At 47.7% G+C, this 18,299-nt stretch overlaps 1 protein-coding gene across 1 annotated transcript in view; it reads right to left on the reverse strand.

The window, feature by feature from the left end:
• Window positions 1–18,299, reverse strand: part of glb1 (galactosidase, beta 1) — a 181,087-nt gene that overhangs the window by 160,628 nt on the left and 2,160 nt on the right. Inside the window, exons 2-5 of the mRNA XM_068000075.1 lie at window positions 10,732–10,901; window positions 9,554–9,704; window positions 9,407–9,467; window positions 4,025–4,119 (exon numbers count right to left, since the gene is read on the reverse strand). Of these exons, the coding sequence (XP_067856176.1) occupies window positions 4,025–4,119; window positions 9,407–9,467; window positions 9,554–9,704; window positions 10,732–10,901 (477 nt within the window). The remainder of the gene's footprint in view (window positions 1–4,024; window positions 4,120–9,406; window positions 9,468–9,553; window positions 9,705–10,731; window positions 10,902–18,299) is intronic.

Raw genomic sequence — 18,299 nt, forward strand, 5'->3', positions numbered from 1 at the left:
CAATCTTCCAATCCTCCTTCGATATGGGGACATTGCTGGAGGACTGGAGGATTGCAAATGTTACAGCCCTGTTCAAAAAAGGGGAGGGGGATAAACCCCGCAATAACAGGCCAGTCAGCTTAACATCACTGGTGGGAAAACTTTTACAGACAATAATCCAGGACAAAATAAATTGGCACTGGGAAAAGTCTGGGTTAATAAATGAAAGTCAGCACAGATTTGTTAAAGGAAAATCATGTTTGACAAACTTGATTGAGTTCTTTGAAGTAACGGAGAGAGTTGATGAGGGTAGTGCGGTTAATACATGGGCTTTCGATAATAGACTTGTTGGCAAAATTAAAGCCCATGGGATTAAAGGGACAGTAGCAGCGTGGATACAAAATTGGCTAAGGGACAGAAAACAGAGAGTAGTGGTGAACGGTTGTTTCTCAGACTGGAGGGAAGTATACAGTGGTGTTCCCCAGGGGTCAGTATTAGGACCACTGCTCTTTTTGATATATATTAATGTCCTGGACTTGGGTATAGAGGGTACCATTTCAAAATCTGCAGATGACATGAAACTTGGAAATGTAGTAAACACTGAGTGGGTAGTAACAGACTTCAGGAGGACATAGACAGACTGGTGAAATGGGCAGACACGTGGCAGATGAAATTTAATGCAGAGAAGTCTGAAGTGATGCATTTTGGTAGGAAGAATGAGGAGAGGCAATATAAACTAAATGGTACAATTTTAAAGGGAGTACAGAGATAGAGAGAACGGGGGGTATATGTACACAAATCTTGGAAGGTGGCAGGTTGAGTTGTGAAGGCTGTTTTTAAAAAAAAAGTATATGGGATCCAGGGCTTTATTAATAGAGGCAGAGAGTACAAAAGCAAGGAAGTTATGCTAAACCTTTATTAAAACACTGGTTAAATCTCAGCTGGAGCATTGTGTTCAATTCTGGGCATCACACTTTAGGAAGGATGGCATGGCCTTAGAGATGGTGCAGAAGAGATTTACGAGAATGATACCAGGGATGAGCGATTTCAGTTATGTGGAGACACTGGAGAAGCTGGGGTTGTTCTCCTTAGAGCAGAGAAGGTTCAGGGGAGATTTGATAGAGGTGTTCAAAATCATGAAGGGTTTTGATAGAGTAAATAAGGAGAAACTGTTTCCAGTGGCAGAGGGTCAGTAACCAGAGGACACAGATTTAAGGTGATCAGCAAAAGAGCCAGAGGCAACATGGGGAAACATTGTCTTTACTCAGCAAGTTGTAATGATCTGGAATGCACTGCCTGAAAGGGTGGTGGAAACAGATTCAATAGTAACTTTCAAAAGGGAATTGGATACATACTTGAAGGGAAACATTTACAGGGCTATGGGGAAAGAGCAGGGGAGTGGGACTAATTGGATAGCTCTTTCAAAGAGCTGGCATAAACACGATGGGCTGAATGGCCTACTCCTGTGCTGTACCTACTATGATAATTAAATGGCAGAACAAGCTCAAGGGGCTGAATGGCCTACTTCTGTTCCTCTGTTCATTCTTGGTGATTTCAATCTCCATCTGAACTCACCTCGCCTCCCAAATCCATGCGCATCTTTCCCACAACTCTGCGTTTGAATCTCTCCAGTCAGGTTTCTGCCACTAGCGCAGCACTAAAATTGCCCTAATCAAAGTTACAAAAGGACATCCTCTGTGACCAGGGTGCACTATCCCTCCTCATCCTCTCTGCAGCCTTTGACACGGTCAACGACACCATCCTTCTCCAACACCTCTCGTTTGTTGTCCAGCTCAGTGGGACTGCCTTCACTCGGTTCCCCTCTTACCCAACCAGTCGTAGCCACAGCATTTCCAGCAATGGCTTCTCTTCCCGTCCCCACATCTTCACCCTGAAAGATCTATCCTTGGCCACCTCCTTCTCCTCATTTACCTGATGCCCTTGACTTTATCCAATTTTGTTTGATAATCGCCCCCGTGAAACCCCTTGGGATGTTTTACTCAGTTAAAGGTGCTATATAAATGTAAGTTGTTGTTGTTGATGCCCTTGACATTATCCAAAGACACAGGGTCAGGTTCCACATCTACACCAATGACACCCAACTCTCCCTCTCTCGACCCCTCCGCTGCCTCCTGGTTGTCAGACTGCTTGTCCGACATCCAGTCCTGGGCGATCCGCAATTTTCTCCAGTTAAACACTGGGAAGACCGAAGCCATCATCTTCGGTTCCTGCCACAAACTCCACCCCTCCCCGGCCACCGTCTCAGGTTGAACCAGACTGTTTGCAACTGTGACGTCCTAATTGACCCCAAGTTGACCTTCTGACCTCATATCCTCTCCATCACAAAGACCACCTACTTCAATCAACCGTAATATCGCCTGCCTCTGCCCCTGCTTCAACCCATCTGCTCCTGAAACCCTCATCCGTGACTTTGTTACTTTCAGACATAACTCTCCCAGTGCATTGCTGGCAGGCCTCCCATCCTCTGCCCTTCATAACTTCAACTCGTTCAAAACTCTGGCACCCAAACCAAGTCCCACTCTTCCATCACCCCTGTCCTTCCTGACCTACATTGTCTCCCAGTCCCCAATGCCTCCAAATTAAAATTCTCACCCTCATGTTTAAATTCCTTGATGGCCTCGCCCCTCCCTATCTCTAACTTCCTCCAGCCCTACAACCCTCAGAGAACTCTGCGTTCCTCAAACTCTGTGGCCTCTTGTGCATCCGGCTCCTTTGCGCCTCCACTGGTAACACTGACTTCGAGATCCCACGCACTGGAATTACCGTCTAAAACCCTCCGCCACCCTTGCCTCCTTTAAGATCCTCCTAAAAGCCATCTCTTTGACTGAGCTTTTCGTTACTCCTCCTAATATCTCCTTCTTTGGCTTGGAGTCTAATTTTGTCTTATTATGCTTTTGTGAAGGACCTTGGGTCATTTTTCCACATTAAAGGTGCTATATAAATAAACACAAATTGTTGTTGTTCTTCTCTACCAACTGTTAACTATCTCTCACCTCTTTTCCTCTGTATGATCATTGAGCATGTCATCACTATCCAGCTCTGGACTTACCTCTCCCACCATTTCATGTTTGAATCCCTCACTTCTGTATCTGCCCCACTCAGAACCCAAACAGTCAACGATGTCCTCTAAGCAGAACACATTACCGCTTCTCGTTCCCTTGCACCTCTCTTACCTTTCAACATGGCCCACCCCATAGTCTCTTTTTACCGGTACCACCCCCACTTGATTCCATTCCTACCTGTCGCAATGCATCTATGCAACTCCAGAAGTGGCTTCTCCTCCTGCCCCCACACAATGTCGTTGGAGTACTCCAAGGTTCCAGCCTTGGCCCCCTCTTTCCTGGTCTACACATTGCCCTTGACAAAATTATCAGCACGCATGGAGTCAGTTTTCATATGTGTGCTAACGACACTCAACTCCACCGCTCTGCCATCACCGCCACCCTCAACACCATGACTACCATTGTGCTGACTGAACGCAAGTCCAAATTCAGGTTGTGGATGAACAATTTGACATTGGTTAAGATCAAAGCCATCCTCTTTGGCTCCAGCTAAAACTCGATATTCTCAGTTGACTCCATTGCCCGACCGCAGCTGCTCGTTGAGCTTCACTCACCACATTCTATCTATTACTTTCACCTCTGCGACACTGCCCACCTCCACCCCCTACCTCATTCTCACTCTCACTGCTGCCTACACCCTTCTCTGCACTTTGTTGTTTGTTGCTCTGCGATGGTTGTACACGGTCAGTGTTGAGTCTACTTTCACGCCTAGATTTTCTTCAGTCTAACACAGTTTGTTGAGTATGTCCCATTTTTCTACAGTACATAACACCTTGCATTTATTTGTATGGCAGTTAATCGCTCAGAACTTTGTCTACTTACAAATTTTGTCTCCGTCCTTCTGCTGTTCTTTGGCTGCATCATCAGACGTGATTTACCGCCCCCCCACCCCGTACTGTTATTAATCATTCATGGCTACTCCTGAGAACATTTACTAGTTTTAACAAAAAAACACTCAGTACCTGTACAGCAATAATTGGTCCATTATTTTGATACAGAAATGGTTTGATCTTGGGCAAGAAAACACTCATCCATCTGTCAACAGACTTGAGATAATCTGGAATGAGAACACATATCAGGAAATATACAGAACAGTCCTAATTTTCAGTAAAGTTGCACGATCTGGTGGGGTGGGGGAAGAGGAAATCATCTCAATTTGCTGGTCCCTAAACTTACCAAAGGCACATTTTTTCTTGCCTTTATTACAGTTTCACAGGTAATATAAACTTAGGGGGTAATCGTAATATATTCTTACTAGTAACTATATTATACTCTTGTGTAACCATAATATATTCCAACTGATAACTACAGTGGAACCCACTTTGTTGCAACTACTCGGGACAATCTCGCTAATTGCAATAAAATGGGAATTGCTATAAAAGGAGAAAGCAACAAAAGTCATAACTCGTCTGGTGCATAACAATCTTTAGTTGCCTAAATGTTGTACATCTTACAGTATACAGTAGAACACGTGAAAAATTGAAGAAAAATGTGCACACCTCATGAGTTTTTATTATGCAGAGAAGAATTGTGAGCTTTTTATTGGTGGAGAGTATAAGTCACCAACTTCCGAACGTTTGGATGAGGGAACTAAACGTAACATTTCCAAGTATGCAGACGACACAAAGCTGGGGTGGAATGTGAGCTGTGAGGAGGATGCAAAGAGACTCCAATGTGATTTAGACAAGTTGGGTGAGTGGGCAAGAACATGTCAGATGCAGTATAACGTGGATAAATGTGAGGTTATCCACTTTGGTTGTAAAAACAGAAAGGCAGATTATCTGAATGGAGATAGATTGGGAAAAGGGGAGGTGCAACGAGACCTGGGTGTCCTTGTACACCAGTCGCTGAAAGCGAGCATTCAGGTGCAGCAAGCAGTTAGGAAGGCGAATGGTATGTTGGCCTTCATTGCAAGAGGATTTGAGTACAGGAGCAGGGATGTCTTACTGCAGTTATACAGGGCCTTGGTGAGACCACATCTGGAGTATTGTGTGCAGTTTTGGTCTCCTTATCTGAGGAAGGATGTCCTTGCCATGGAGGGAGTGCAATGAAGGTTTACCAGACTGATTCCTGGGATGGCAGGACTGACATATGAGGAGAGATTGGGTCGACTAGGCCTATATTCACCAGAGTTTAGAAGAATGAGAGGTGATCTCATCGAAACATATAAAATTCTAACAGGACTAGACAGTCTAGATGCAGGGAGGATGTTCCCGATGTCTGGGGAATCCATAACCAAGGGTCACAGTCTTAGGATATGGGGTATGCCATTTAGAACAGAGGTGAGGAGAAATTTCTTCACTCAGAGGGTGGTGAACCTGTGGAATTCTCTACCACAGAAGGTAGTGGAGGCCAAGTCATTAGATGTATTCAAGGAGATAGATATATTTCTTAATGCTAAAGGGATCAAGGGATATGGGGAAAAAGCGGGAACAGGCTACTGTGTAAGACGATCAGCCATGATCATTTTGAATGGCGGAGCAGGCCCGAAGGGCCGAATGGCCTATTCTTGCTCCTATTTTCTATGTTTCTATGTTCCCTTCCAGTGCACAAAATTAAAAACTTTCACTACCTTTTAACTCCATTAATCGATGCAGAACGCACAGTGCAAAATATACCTCTCTAATTTCCAGCTCTGGAACATAGTAACATCTTCTGCTACCTCTATTGCGGAGTCTGTCAGAGAAGAAACACTTTCTGCATCCATCTCCTCTCCGTAGACGTCAAGGTCATCATCCATCAAAGCAAAAAGATCAAACCGCCTTTATCAACTGAAAATTCAACTGGTTTGTTGTTTCCCTCACGGAAAACCAAACCGCAGTTTCTAAAGCAGTTACTGGTGCAGCTGCGATCTACTGGATAGACATTCAACACACTGTAGCTTTTCATAACTTGTGAAATGCCAGTTTCCTCAAAGGGATCTAAAACAGTGTAGCTCATGCTATGAGTGACACCTTGGTCCATGGGGTTTTGATGATGGAAGTTATGCTCGATGGTAAAAATTGAACCCTCATATGCAAAAGATTAAGAGCCACGTCATGGCGAGTGACATTATCCATCAAAAGATTAAGAGCCACGTCATGGCGAGTGACATTATCCATCAAAAGATTAAGAGCCACGTCATGGCGAGTGACATTATCCATCAAAAGATTAAGAGCCACGTCATGGCGAGTGACATTATCCATCAAAAGATTAAGAGCCACGTCATGGCGAGTGACATTATCCATCAAAAGATTAAGAGCCACGTCATGGCGAGTGACATTATCCATCAAAAGATTAAGAGCCACGTCATGGCGAGTGACATTATCCATCAAAAGATTAAGAGCCACGTCATGGCGAGTGGCATTATCCATCAAAAGATTAAGAGCCACGTCATGGCGAGTGGCATTATCCATCAAAAGATTAAGAGCCACGTCATGGCGAGTGGCATTATCCATCAAAAGATTAAGAGCCACGTCATGGCGAGTGACATTATCCATCAAAAGATTAAGAGCCACGTCATGGCGAGTGACATTATCCATCAAAAGATTAAGAGCCACGTCATGGAAAGTGGCATTATCCATCAAAAGTACCACATTCTTGCACCACTGTCTCATCCTGAACTGCAGCAACTTTCCGAAAATTGCTTGTCTCATCCAATCATTAATGCTATTTTCATAATCGATTGGAAAAGTTTTCACATTTTTAAAGCAATGACGATTCCTGCTTTTCCTAACTACGAGAAGTTAGCTGTTCGATTAGCGTACAACGACGTAACGCGTTCTTTTCTCATTTTACCACCGCTCTCCTCGTTTGCGCAGGTTTGGTCAGACACGGCACGATAGAAAAGTCCAGGCTTGTCGCAACTGTCGATGTTGTCAGGTGGATAACAAACCCGGCAACACTTCCTCAGTCCAAGCACCAGCAGCAGGTTTGTCGCTGTCCGCTTTTTCGCCATACAGCTTTCTGTAAACAAGATTGTCTCACACTTTCCAGCTGCACAGGAATCCATTTGATGATTCAAAAGCTTTCTTCGCCAGGTACTCTGGCAAGCTCGTTAGCTTTCAACAGGCAGTCGTCAAGCGGGATTTTCTGATTTATGATTAAACCGCCTAAGCTGCGCTTCATTAACATCGGCCTTCATACTTTCACGCTTCCGTTTCCTATCCTGGTTCTCATTTCTTCCCCAGTCCTCCAAGATGCCCACCTTTTGTTTTCAGAATTGCAGAAATCTGAAATTCCGTGCGGCCACCTTTAGAATCCTCAATCCCTTCAAACTGTTTAAAACATTCACTTGCTCGCACAGTGACAAGTCATGTCGCTTCTCTTTTGTTTTGCCATCTGGAAAACAGACTTCCATTCCTCCCTCAACCACACAAATTAGGTGGAAACCAGGTCAAACCGGTTCTTAAGCACGGTGACCATTGAACCCAATTGGAACGAGAGGTGAAAGTTCAAAGGTGACAAGCCTTGCTAAAGCGAGATTTCTGCGCGCCACACTTACACACAAATGAGAATGGCAATAAATAAATGAAATAGCAATAAAACAAACTTTTCACAAACGGAAGTATAGGGGAAAAGCCGGGAGTTTGAAATGATTGTATTAGAATGAAAGTTGCAATTAAGCAAGCTGCAAATAAACAGGTACAACTATTATATTCTTAGATAGCAGTAATATACTCTTACAAAATGCCACAATATATTCTTGATAACTGTCTTAGTCTCTTAGATAACTGTAATATACTTTTACCAATAAGCATAATATATTCTTACAAATAGCTGTAATATACTCTTACTAATAAGCATAAAATACTCCAACAGCTATAATACCCTCTTAATGTGATGTACACTTACAGATAACATACACTTACTGATGATACTATAATCTTAAATAATCAAAATATACTCTAATCACTGTAATGCACTTAGATAATGGTAACATACTCTTACTAATATAATCTTACAAATAACTAAAATATTCTCTTACAGATAACAGTAATATACTTTTACTGACATCTGAAATATCCTTGTTCTGATGACTGAGCTATACTCTTACATATAACCTTAATATACTCTCATTAATGACCATAGTATTGTATAACCATATTCTTATTAATAATATACTCAAGGATAACAAAAATAATAACTGTAGTTTACTCTTACAAATAACAGCAATATACTCTTACTGATAACCATGATATACTCTCACAAATAACCATAGCTTAGTAATAACAGTACCCTTATGCATTTCCGTAATATAGCTTTACAGATAACCATAATATACTTTTACAGATAACAGTAATATACAGTAATATAATCCTGCAAATAGCTGTAATGTATTCTTCTCTATAACTGTAAAATACTCTTACAGATAACCCTAATATACTGGCAATATACTCTTACTGATAATCACAATATACTCTTACAAATAACTGCAAAATACAGATAGCCCCAAAATACACCTATTGATAACTGTAACATTATTACAAATAAGCATAACATACCCTTACAGATGTCTCCAATATACTATTACCGATAAGTACAATATACCGATACTAATAGAAACAACCTGGATTTTATAAATATTTTACTAGTGTAAAACTTTTCACACATGATACACAGCCCAATACAGTGTAGAGAGCCCTTTTCACACCAAACTTTTACAAATTGAGTCTGCCATAAATACTCTCGAGTAAAGCGGTGTTGATCACTCCCGTAGGCGGACCACATGCCCTTAAGGCTCGTCTGCACTTCCTAATATCTGATTACACGGTAGCATAACCCGAGTAATGTTGCAATGTATCCCCACAGTCATCCGAATTGGATGCCATAGCCGCCCTTGCGCGCTGACCTCTTAACACGTGGGCCTTTATTCTCCAGTTGATGATCGCATAAGCCTGCTAACTCGCCTCCTTCCCTCTTTCAAACTAGCTTCATGCAAAGCTCAACATGGAGGGACACTCCAACCCCATAAGGCGGGAATGTTTACTGGGATCACCTGAGAAAAGGTAGCAACTCCCCTATTGCACCAGTGGCTCCAGCAAGTGGCTGTAAGGCCGGGGTTTAAACTACTGTGAGTCCACTTTAATTTAAAAAGCAACACTTCAATATAAATCATTTCCAAATCCTTCTTCATGGATAAATGGTCAAAAATCCTGAAAAAGCAACAAACGCACAGTCTGATGCAGTGCACAGTTCTCTTTTCCACTGTAAAATGGTGTCCGTTGCACGTAAAACAAAACTCGTTGATCGCTGCTCTCCTCTGGCAATTCTTTTCCCACTGCAAATTATCACCTCCAACGTTTTACGTTTTTATTTTACTTATCAATGCAAGATAGATCAAATCCGTGATATTCTTATCTTACCTGGATCTGAAGATCTAAGAACAATTGAATCCTTCTGTAACAGCCAGGCAGGAAGACCACCCTTTAAAAATGAAAAACACAGAGCTTTTCAAACTACTTTTTGTAAATTCAAATGATAATCTCTCCACTGAATTTAACTGCACTCACCATGTCCCATTCTCCACACATATAGGGCCCAGCTCTCAAGATGACCAACAAGCCAATATCACTGGATAACTTTAAGAAGGCTTCGAAATCTCTGTCTCCTGTGAAGTCATATTTTCCTGGTGTGGCCTCATGATAATTCCATGGCACATATCTATATAATTAAAATAGGATTTGTTTTTAAAAAAGCAGTCATTCTAAATGTCTGTGTGCATATGGACTTCCTCATTCTTTAACTGTTCTTCGATCTCTATGCAATAATAAAAGAGTTAACAAAATGGGGTCTCAACTGAGGCACTACTCCAGAGTTTGAAGCAGCATAGGAAACAAGAAACTGCTGTTCCCCAGCTCCTATTCCACATAAATCCTCATTCCACAATGGTACTTTGGTTCTTTTCAATGAAGCCATCAGCATAGAAAACAATTTGACATAAAGAGGTAAGAAATTAATATAAAAAATAGGAACTCAAGTGCTCCAGGTGTCAGATAGCCAAGATGCATGTATGGAAGAACCTTTATGTTTGAATTACACTTAAAAAAAACAAATGCTCCAAATACATCGTGTTACATCGAGTCTACAGCACAAAAAAAGGCCATTCGGTCCAACTGGTCTATGCCAGCTCATATGCTCCACACGAACCTCCTCCCATCCCTCTTCATCTCACCCGATCAGCATACCCTTCTTTTCATTTCCCCTTAAATGCATCTATACCGTTTGCCTCAACTACTCCTTGTGCTAGCATGTTCCACATTCTCACCACTCTTTGGGTAAAGAAGTTTCTCCTGAATTCCCTATTGGATTTATTAGTGACTATCTTATATTGATGACCTCTAGTTTTGGACTCCCCCACATATGGAAACACTTTCTCTACATCTACCCTATCATTATTTTAAAGACCTCAATCATGTTGCCCCTCAAACTTCTCTTTTCCAGAGAAAAGAGCCAGAGCCTGTTCAGCCTTTCCTGATAAGCATATCCTCTCAGTTCTGGTATCATCCTTGTGAATCTTTTTTGCACCTTCTTCGAATAGTGCCATGGGATCTTTTACATCCACGTGAGTGGGAAGCCAGGCTCGGTCTCATCTGAAAGACCACACCTCTGACAATCAGCTGCGAAGCCTGTAGCGCAAAATATCTAAAATACAAGGACTGTAACCGTAATTCTAAGTTTTCACACTCACGTTTGAATAGCATTCAGTCCTGCCATGTACATTTTCAAAAGGCGGTCCTTCCAGTAGTATCGAGGTACACGAGAGTAATGTATGCTCCCGGAGATATAGTGGAACCGATCACCATCCTTTCGGAAACAGTCACTGTCATAATCAATCTGAAACGTTCTTCCGGCTGAACTCTGAAACAAACACGGACTTCGATGAAATCTGCCGAACCCAGTCAGCAAAGCTCACACAGGCAAGCTCTTATTTACAGAAAGTGTTTAAACAAAAAAAAAGCTTTATATTAAGGAAAGGAAACTTGGAGTGTGGGATTATAATTCATCCTTTGGGACAATACATGGGCTCCCTGGCACTGGTGACAAGATTCTATAGCATAGAGGGAACAGAAAATCAGCACTTCGAACCCTGCGCCAGTCCTGCAGTGGGGTCAAAACACGACTCCATGGAGGGAGCCTCATTATTATATTTTTCTCTGTTTTTTTTTGGTCTTTCCCAGGAGATTACACGTCTGCTGGTGGGCAAGGAGTATTGGGGCCGTGTTGTCCAGTTGTTGAATGGGACAGACCCAATGGACCAGCTGATCTTTCTCAGTCCATTTTTCTCCTATGTTTATATGTATTTGGGACATTCAGGGCTCCATTTATGCCCGACAGTTCTCCCCTTCTCCCAAAATTGAATCTGAAGTGTAACAAAGCTGAAAAGAATACTTGTCCCTTATTCAGGCACTAATCTTTAGTCAGAGAATGAGTCACAGTGCAGCACAGGAGGCTATTCGAGCCCGTGCCGGCTCTTTGTAAGAGCAATCCAGTTAGTCCCATTACCCCGCTCTTTCCTACTAGCCCTGCAAATGTTTTTCCTTCAAGTATTTATCCAATTCCTTTTTGAAAGCCACGATTGAATCTGCTTCCACCCACCCTTACAGGCAACGCATTCCAGATCATAACCACTCGCTGTGTAAAAAAGTTTTTCCTCATGTCGCCTTTGGTTCTTTTGCCAATCACCTTAAATCTGTGTCCTCTGGTTCTCGACCCTTCCGCCAATGGGAACAGTTTCTCTTTATTTACTTCATCAAAACGCTTCATGATTTTGAACACTTCTATCAAATCTCCTCTCAACCTTCTCTGTTCCAAGGAGAACAACTCCAGCTTCTCCAGTCTATCCACATAACTGAAGTCCCTCATCCCTGATCCCTGGAACCATTTAAGTAAATCTCTTCTGCACCCTCTCTAAGGCCTTCACATCTTTCCTAAAGTGCGGTGCCCAGAATTGGATACAATACTCCAGCTCTGGCCGAACCAGATAAAGGTTCATCATAACTTCCTTGCTTTTGTACTCTATGCCTCTATTTATAAAGAACAGGATCCCGTATGCTTTTTTAACCGCTTTCTCAACCTATCCACTTCAAAGATTTGTGCACATATACTCCCAGGTCTCTCTGTTCCTGCACCCCCTTTAGAATATATTGCCTCTCCTCGTTCTTCCTGCCAAAATGTATCACTTCGCACTTCTCTGCATTAAATTTCATCTGCCATGTGTCCGCCCATTCCACCAGCCTGTCTATGCCATCTTGAAGTCTACCACTGTTCTCCTCACTGTTCACTACACTTCCAAATTTTGTGTCATCTGCAAATTTTGAAATTGTGCCCTGTACACCCAAGTCCAAGTCATTAATATATATCAAAAAAAGCAGTCGTCCTGGTACCTGGGGAACACCACTATACACCTTCTTCCAGTTCGATAATCAACCGTTCACCATTACTCTGTTTCCTATCCCTCAGCCAATTTCGTGTCCATGCTGCCACTGCCCCTTTTATTCCATGGGCTTCAATTTTGCTGACAAGCCTATTAATCGTGCACATGCCTTCTGTTTGAACTTGAAAGCCAGAAATTGTGCTTGTTCCACTGGGCTGGCTCCCAGCACAAGAGCAAAGGTGTGCAGGCAGCCACACATTATTATCCTGAAACACAGCACAAATTGGGATTGGGACAGAGAATTAAAAACGGCAAGCGACCGGAAGCTCAGGGTCATGCTTGCAGACTGAACAGTGGTGTTCAGCAAAGCTATCACCCAATTATGCGCCTGGTTTCCCCAGTGTTGAGGAGGCCGCATCAGAGCAGCGAATACATTATACTAAGTTGGAAGAAGTACAACCAAATTGCTGTTTTACCGGGAAGGAGTGTTTGCGGCCCTGGGCGGTGAGAAGGGAGGAGATGAAAGGCCAGATGTTGCATCTTTGAGAACGAGGGACCTTAGTGCTTAATACAGGAGATTGTGAGTAACACTGCTGAATACAGACAAATGAAGACACTGACTGTCTGATGCGGACCTGGGGGCGAGGGAACTGACTGTCTGATGCGGGCCCGATCCAGGGCGAGGGAACCCGCCGCCCGATCCAGGGCGAGGGAACCCGCCGCCCGATCCAGGGCGAGGGAACCCGCCGCCCGATCCAGGGCGAGGGAACCCGCCGCCCGATCCAGGGCGAGGGAACCCGCCGCCCGATCCAGGGCGAGGGAACCCGCCGCCCGATCCAGGGCGAGGGAACCCGCCGCCCGATCCAGGGCGAGGGAACCCGCCGCCCGATCCAGGGCGAGGGAACCCGCCGCCCGATGCAGAGTGAGGGTGAGGGAACCCGCTGCCCGATGCAGAGTGAGGGTGAGGGAACCTGCTGCCTGATGCAGAGTGAGGGTGAGGGAACGGGAACCTGCTGCCTGATGCAGAGTGAGGGTGAGGGAACGGGAACCTGCTGCCTGATACAGAGTGAGGGTGAGAGTGAGGGAACCTGCTGCCTGATACAGAGTGAGGGTGAGGGAACCTGCTGCCTGATACAGGGTGAGGGTGAGGGAACCTGCTGCCTGATACAGGGTGAGGGTGAGAGAACCTGCTGCCTGATACAGGGTGAGGGTGAGAGAACCTGCTGCCTGATACAGGGTGAGGGTGAGGGAACCTGCTGCCTGATGCAGAGTGAGGGTGAGGGAACCTGCTGCCTGATGCAGAGTGAGGGTGAGGGAACCTGCTGCCTGATGCAGAGTGAGGGTGAGGGAACCTGCTGCCTGATGCAGAGTGAGGGTGAGGGAACGGGAACCTGCTGCCTGATACAGAGTGAGGGTGAGGGAACCTGCTGCCTGATACAGAGTGAGGGTGAGGGAACCTGCTGCCTGATACAGGGTGAGGGTGAGGGAACCTGCTGCCTGATACAGGGTGAGGGAACCTGCTGCCTGATACAGGGTGAGGGAACCTGCTGCCTGATACAGGGTGAGGGAACCTGCTGCCTGATACAGGGTGAGGGAACCTGCTGCCTGATACAGGGTGAGGGAACCTGCTGCCTGATACAGGGTGAGGGAACCTGCTGCCTGATACAGGGTGAGGGAACCTGCTGCCTGATACAGGGTGAGGGAACCTGCTGCCTGATACAGGGTGAGGGAACCTGCTGCCTGATACAGGGTGAGGGAACCTGCTGCCTGATACAGGGTGAGGGAACCTGCTGCCTGATACAGGGTGAGGGAACCTGCTGCCTGATACAGGGTGAGGGAACCTGCTGCCTGATACAGGGTGAGGGAACCTGCTGCCTGATACAGGGTGAGGGAACCTGCTGCCTGATACAGGGTGAGGGTGAGGGAACCTGCTGCCTGATACAGGGTGAGGGTGAGGGAACCTGCTGCCTGATACAGGGTGAGGGTGAGGGAACTCGCTGCCTGATACAGGGTGAGGGTGAGGGAACTCGCTGCCTGATACAGGGTGAGGGTGAGGGAACCCGCTGCCTGATACAGAGTGAGGGTGAGGGAACCTGCTGCCTGATACAGGGTGAGGGTGAGGGAACCTGCTGCCTGATACAGGGTGAGGGTGAGGGAACCTGCTGCCTGATACAGGGTGAGGGTGAGGGAACCTGCTGCCTGATACAGAGTGAGGGTGAGGGAACCTGCTGCCTGATACAGAGTGAGGGTGAGGGAACCTGCTGCCTGATACAGAGTGAGGGTGAGGGAACCTGCTGCCTGATACAGAGTGAGGGTGAGGGAACCTGCTGCCTGATACAGAGTGAGGGTGAGGGAACCTGCTGCCTGATACAGAGTGAGGGTGAGGGAACCTGCTGCCTGATACAGAGTGAGGGTGAGGGAACCTGCTGCCTGATACAGGGTGAGGGTGAGGGAACCTGCTGCCTGATACAGGGTGAGGGTGAGGGAACCTGCTGCCTGATACAGGGTGAGGGTGAGGGAACCTGCTGCCTGATACAGGGTGAGGGTGAGGGAACCTGCTGCCTGATACAGGGTGAGGGTGAGGGAACCTGCTGCCTGATACAGAGTGAGGGTGAGGGAACCTGCTGCCTGATACAGAGTGAGGGTGAGGGAACCTGCTGCCTGATACAGAGTGAGGGTGAGGGAACCTGCTGCCTGATACAGAGTGAGGGTGAGGGAACCTGCTGCCTGATACAGGGTGAGGGTGAGGGAACCTGCTGCCTGATACAGGGTGAGGGTGAGGGAACCTGCTGCCTGATACAGGGTGAGGGTGAGGGAACCTGCTGCCTGATACAGGGTGAGGGTGAGGGAACCTGCTGCCTGATACAGGGTGAGGGTGAGGGAACCTGCTGCCTGATACAGGGTGAGGGTGAGGGAACCTGCTGCCTGATACAGGGTGAGGGTGAGGGAACCTGCTGCCTGATACAGGGTGAGGGTGAGGGAACCTGCTGCCTGATACAGAGTGAGGGTGAGGGAACCTGCTGCCTGATACAGAGTGAGGGTGAGGGAACCTGCTGCCTGATACAGAGTGAGGGTGAGGGAACCTGCTGCCTGATACAGAGTGAGGGTGAGGGAACCTGCTGCCTGATGCAGAGTGAGGGTGAGGGAACCTGCTGCCTGATACAGGGTGAGGGTGAGGGAACCTGCTGCCTGATACAGGGTGAGGGTGAGGGAACCTGCTGCCTGATACAGGGTGAGGGTGAGGGAACCTGCTGCCTGATACAGAGTGAGGGTGAGGGAACCTGCTGCCTGATACAGGGCGAGGGTGAGGGAACCTGCTGCCTGATACAGAGTGAGGGTGAGGGAACCTGCTGCCTGATACAGGGTGAGGGTGAGGGAACGGGAACCTGCTGCCTGATACAGAGTGAGGGTGAGGGAACCTGCTGCCTGATACAGAGTGAGGGTGAGGGAACCTGCTGCCTGATACAGAGTGAGGGTGAGGGAACCTGCTGCCTGATACAGAGTGAGGGTGAGGGAACCTGCTGCCTGATACAGAGTGAGGGTGAGGGAACCTGCTGCCTGATACAGAGTGAGGGTGAGGGAACCTGCTGCCTGATACAGAGTGAGGGTGAGGGAACCTGCTGCCTGATACAGGGTGAGGGTGAGGGAACCTGCTGCCTGATACAGGGTGAGGGTGAGGGAACCTGCTGCCTGATACAGGGTGAGGGTGAGGGAACCTGCTGCCTGATACAGGGTGAGGGTGAGGGAACCTGCTGCCTGATACAGGGTGAGGGTGAGGGAACCTTCTGCCTGATACAGAGTGAGGGTGAGGGAACCTGCTGCCTGATACAGGGTAAGGGTGAGGGAACCTGCTGCCTGATACAGGGTGAGGGTGAGGGAACCTGCTGCCTGATACAGGGTGAGGGTGAGGGAACCTGCTGCCTGATACAGGGTGAGGGTGAGGGAACCTGCCGCCCGATACAGGGTGAGGGTGAGGGAACCTGCTGCCTGATACAGAGTGAGGGTGAGGGAACCTGCTGCCTGATACAGAGTGAGGGTGAGGGAACCTGCTGCCTGATACAGAGTGAGGGAACCTGCTGCCTGATACAGGGTGAGGGTGAGGGAACCGGCTGCCTGATACAGGGTGAGGGTGAGGGAACCTGCTGCCTGATACAGAGTGAGGGTGAGGGAACCTGCTGCCTGATACAGAGTGAGGGTGAGGGAACCTGCTGCCTGATACAGAGTGAGGGTGAGGGAACCTGCTGCCTGATACAGGGTGAGGGTGAGGGAACCTGCTGCCTGATACAGGGTGAGGGTGAGGGAACCTTCTGCCTGATACAGAGTGAGGGTGAGGGAACCTGCTGCCTGATACAGAGTGAGGGTGAGGGAACGGGAACCTGCTGCCTGATACAGGGTGAGGGTGAGGGAACCTGCTGCCTGATACAGAGTGAGGGTGAGGGAACCTGCTGCCTGATACAGAGTGAGGGTGAGGGAACGGGAACCTGCTGCCTGATACAGGGTGAGGGTGAGGGAACCTGCTGCCTGATACAGGGTGAGGGTGAGGGAACCTGCTGCCTGATACAGGGTGAGGGTGAGGGAACCTGCTGCCTGATACAGGGTGAGGGTGAGGGAACCTGCTGCCTGATACAGAGTGAGGGTGAGGGAACCTGCTGCCTGATACAGAGTGAGGGTGAGGGAACCTGCTGCCTGATACAGAGTGAGGGTGAGGGAACCTGCTGCCTGATACAGAGTGAGGGTGAGGGAACCTGCTGCCTGATACAGGGTGAGGGTGAGGGAACCTGCTGCCTGATACAGGGTGAGGGTGAGGGAACCTGCTGCCTGATACAGGGTGAGGGTGAGGGAACCTGCTGCCTGATACAGGGTGAGGGTGAGGGAACCTGCTGCCTGATACAGAGTGAGGGTGAGGGAACCTGCTGCCTGATACAGGGTGAGGGTGAGGGAACCTGCTGCCTGATACAGGGTGAGGGTGAGGGAACCTGCTGCCTGATACAGAGTGAGGGTGAGGGAACCTGCTGCCTGATACAGAGTGAGGGTGAGGGAACCTGCTGCCTGATACAGAGTGAGGGTGAGGGAACCTGCTGCCTGATACAGAGTGAGGGTGAGGGAACCTGCTGCCTGATGCAGAGTGAGGGTGAGGGAACGGGAACCTGCTGCCTGATACAGAGTGAGGGTGAGGGAACCTGCTGCCTGATACAGGGTGAGGGTGAGGGAACCTGCTGCCTGATACAGAGTGAGGGTGAGGGAACCTGCTGCCTGATACAGAGTGAGGGTGAGGGAACCTGCTGCCTGATACAGAGTGAGGGTGAGGGAACCTGCTGCCTGATACAGAGTGAGGGTGAGGGAACCTGCTGCCTGATACAGAGTGAGGGTGAGGGAACCTGCTGCCTGATACAGAGTGAGGGTGAGGGAACCTGCTGCCTGATACAGGGTGAGGGTGAGGGAACCTGCTGCCTGATACAGGGCGAGGGTGAGGGAACCTGCTGCCTGATACAGGGCGAGGGTGAGGGAACCTGCTGCCTGATACAGGGCGAGGGTGAGGGAACCTGCTGCCTGATACAGGGCGAGGGTGAGGGAACCTGCTGCCTGATACAGGGCGAGGGTGAGGGAACCTGCTGCCTGATACAGGGCGAGGGTGAGGGAACCTGCTGCCTGATACAGGGCGAGGGTGAGGGAACCTGCTGCCTGATACAGGGCGAGGGTGAGGGAACCTGCTGCCTGATACAGGGCGAGGGTGAGGGAACCTGCTGCCTGATACAGGGTGAGGGTGAGGGAACCTGCTGCCTGATACAGAGTGAGGGTGAGGGAACCTGCTGCCTGATACAGAGTGAGGGTGAGGGAACCTGCTGCCTGATACAGAGTGAGGGTGAGGGAACCTGCTGCCT

The sequence above is a fragment of the Heptranchias perlo genome, chromosome 2, assembly GCF_035084215.1.
Source record: "Heptranchias perlo isolate sHepPer1 chromosome 2, sHepPer1.hap1, whole genome shotgun sequence".
Classification (NCBI taxonomy): Eukaryota; Metazoa; Chordata; class Chondrichthyes; order Hexanchiformes; family Hexanchidae; genus Heptranchias; species Heptranchias perlo.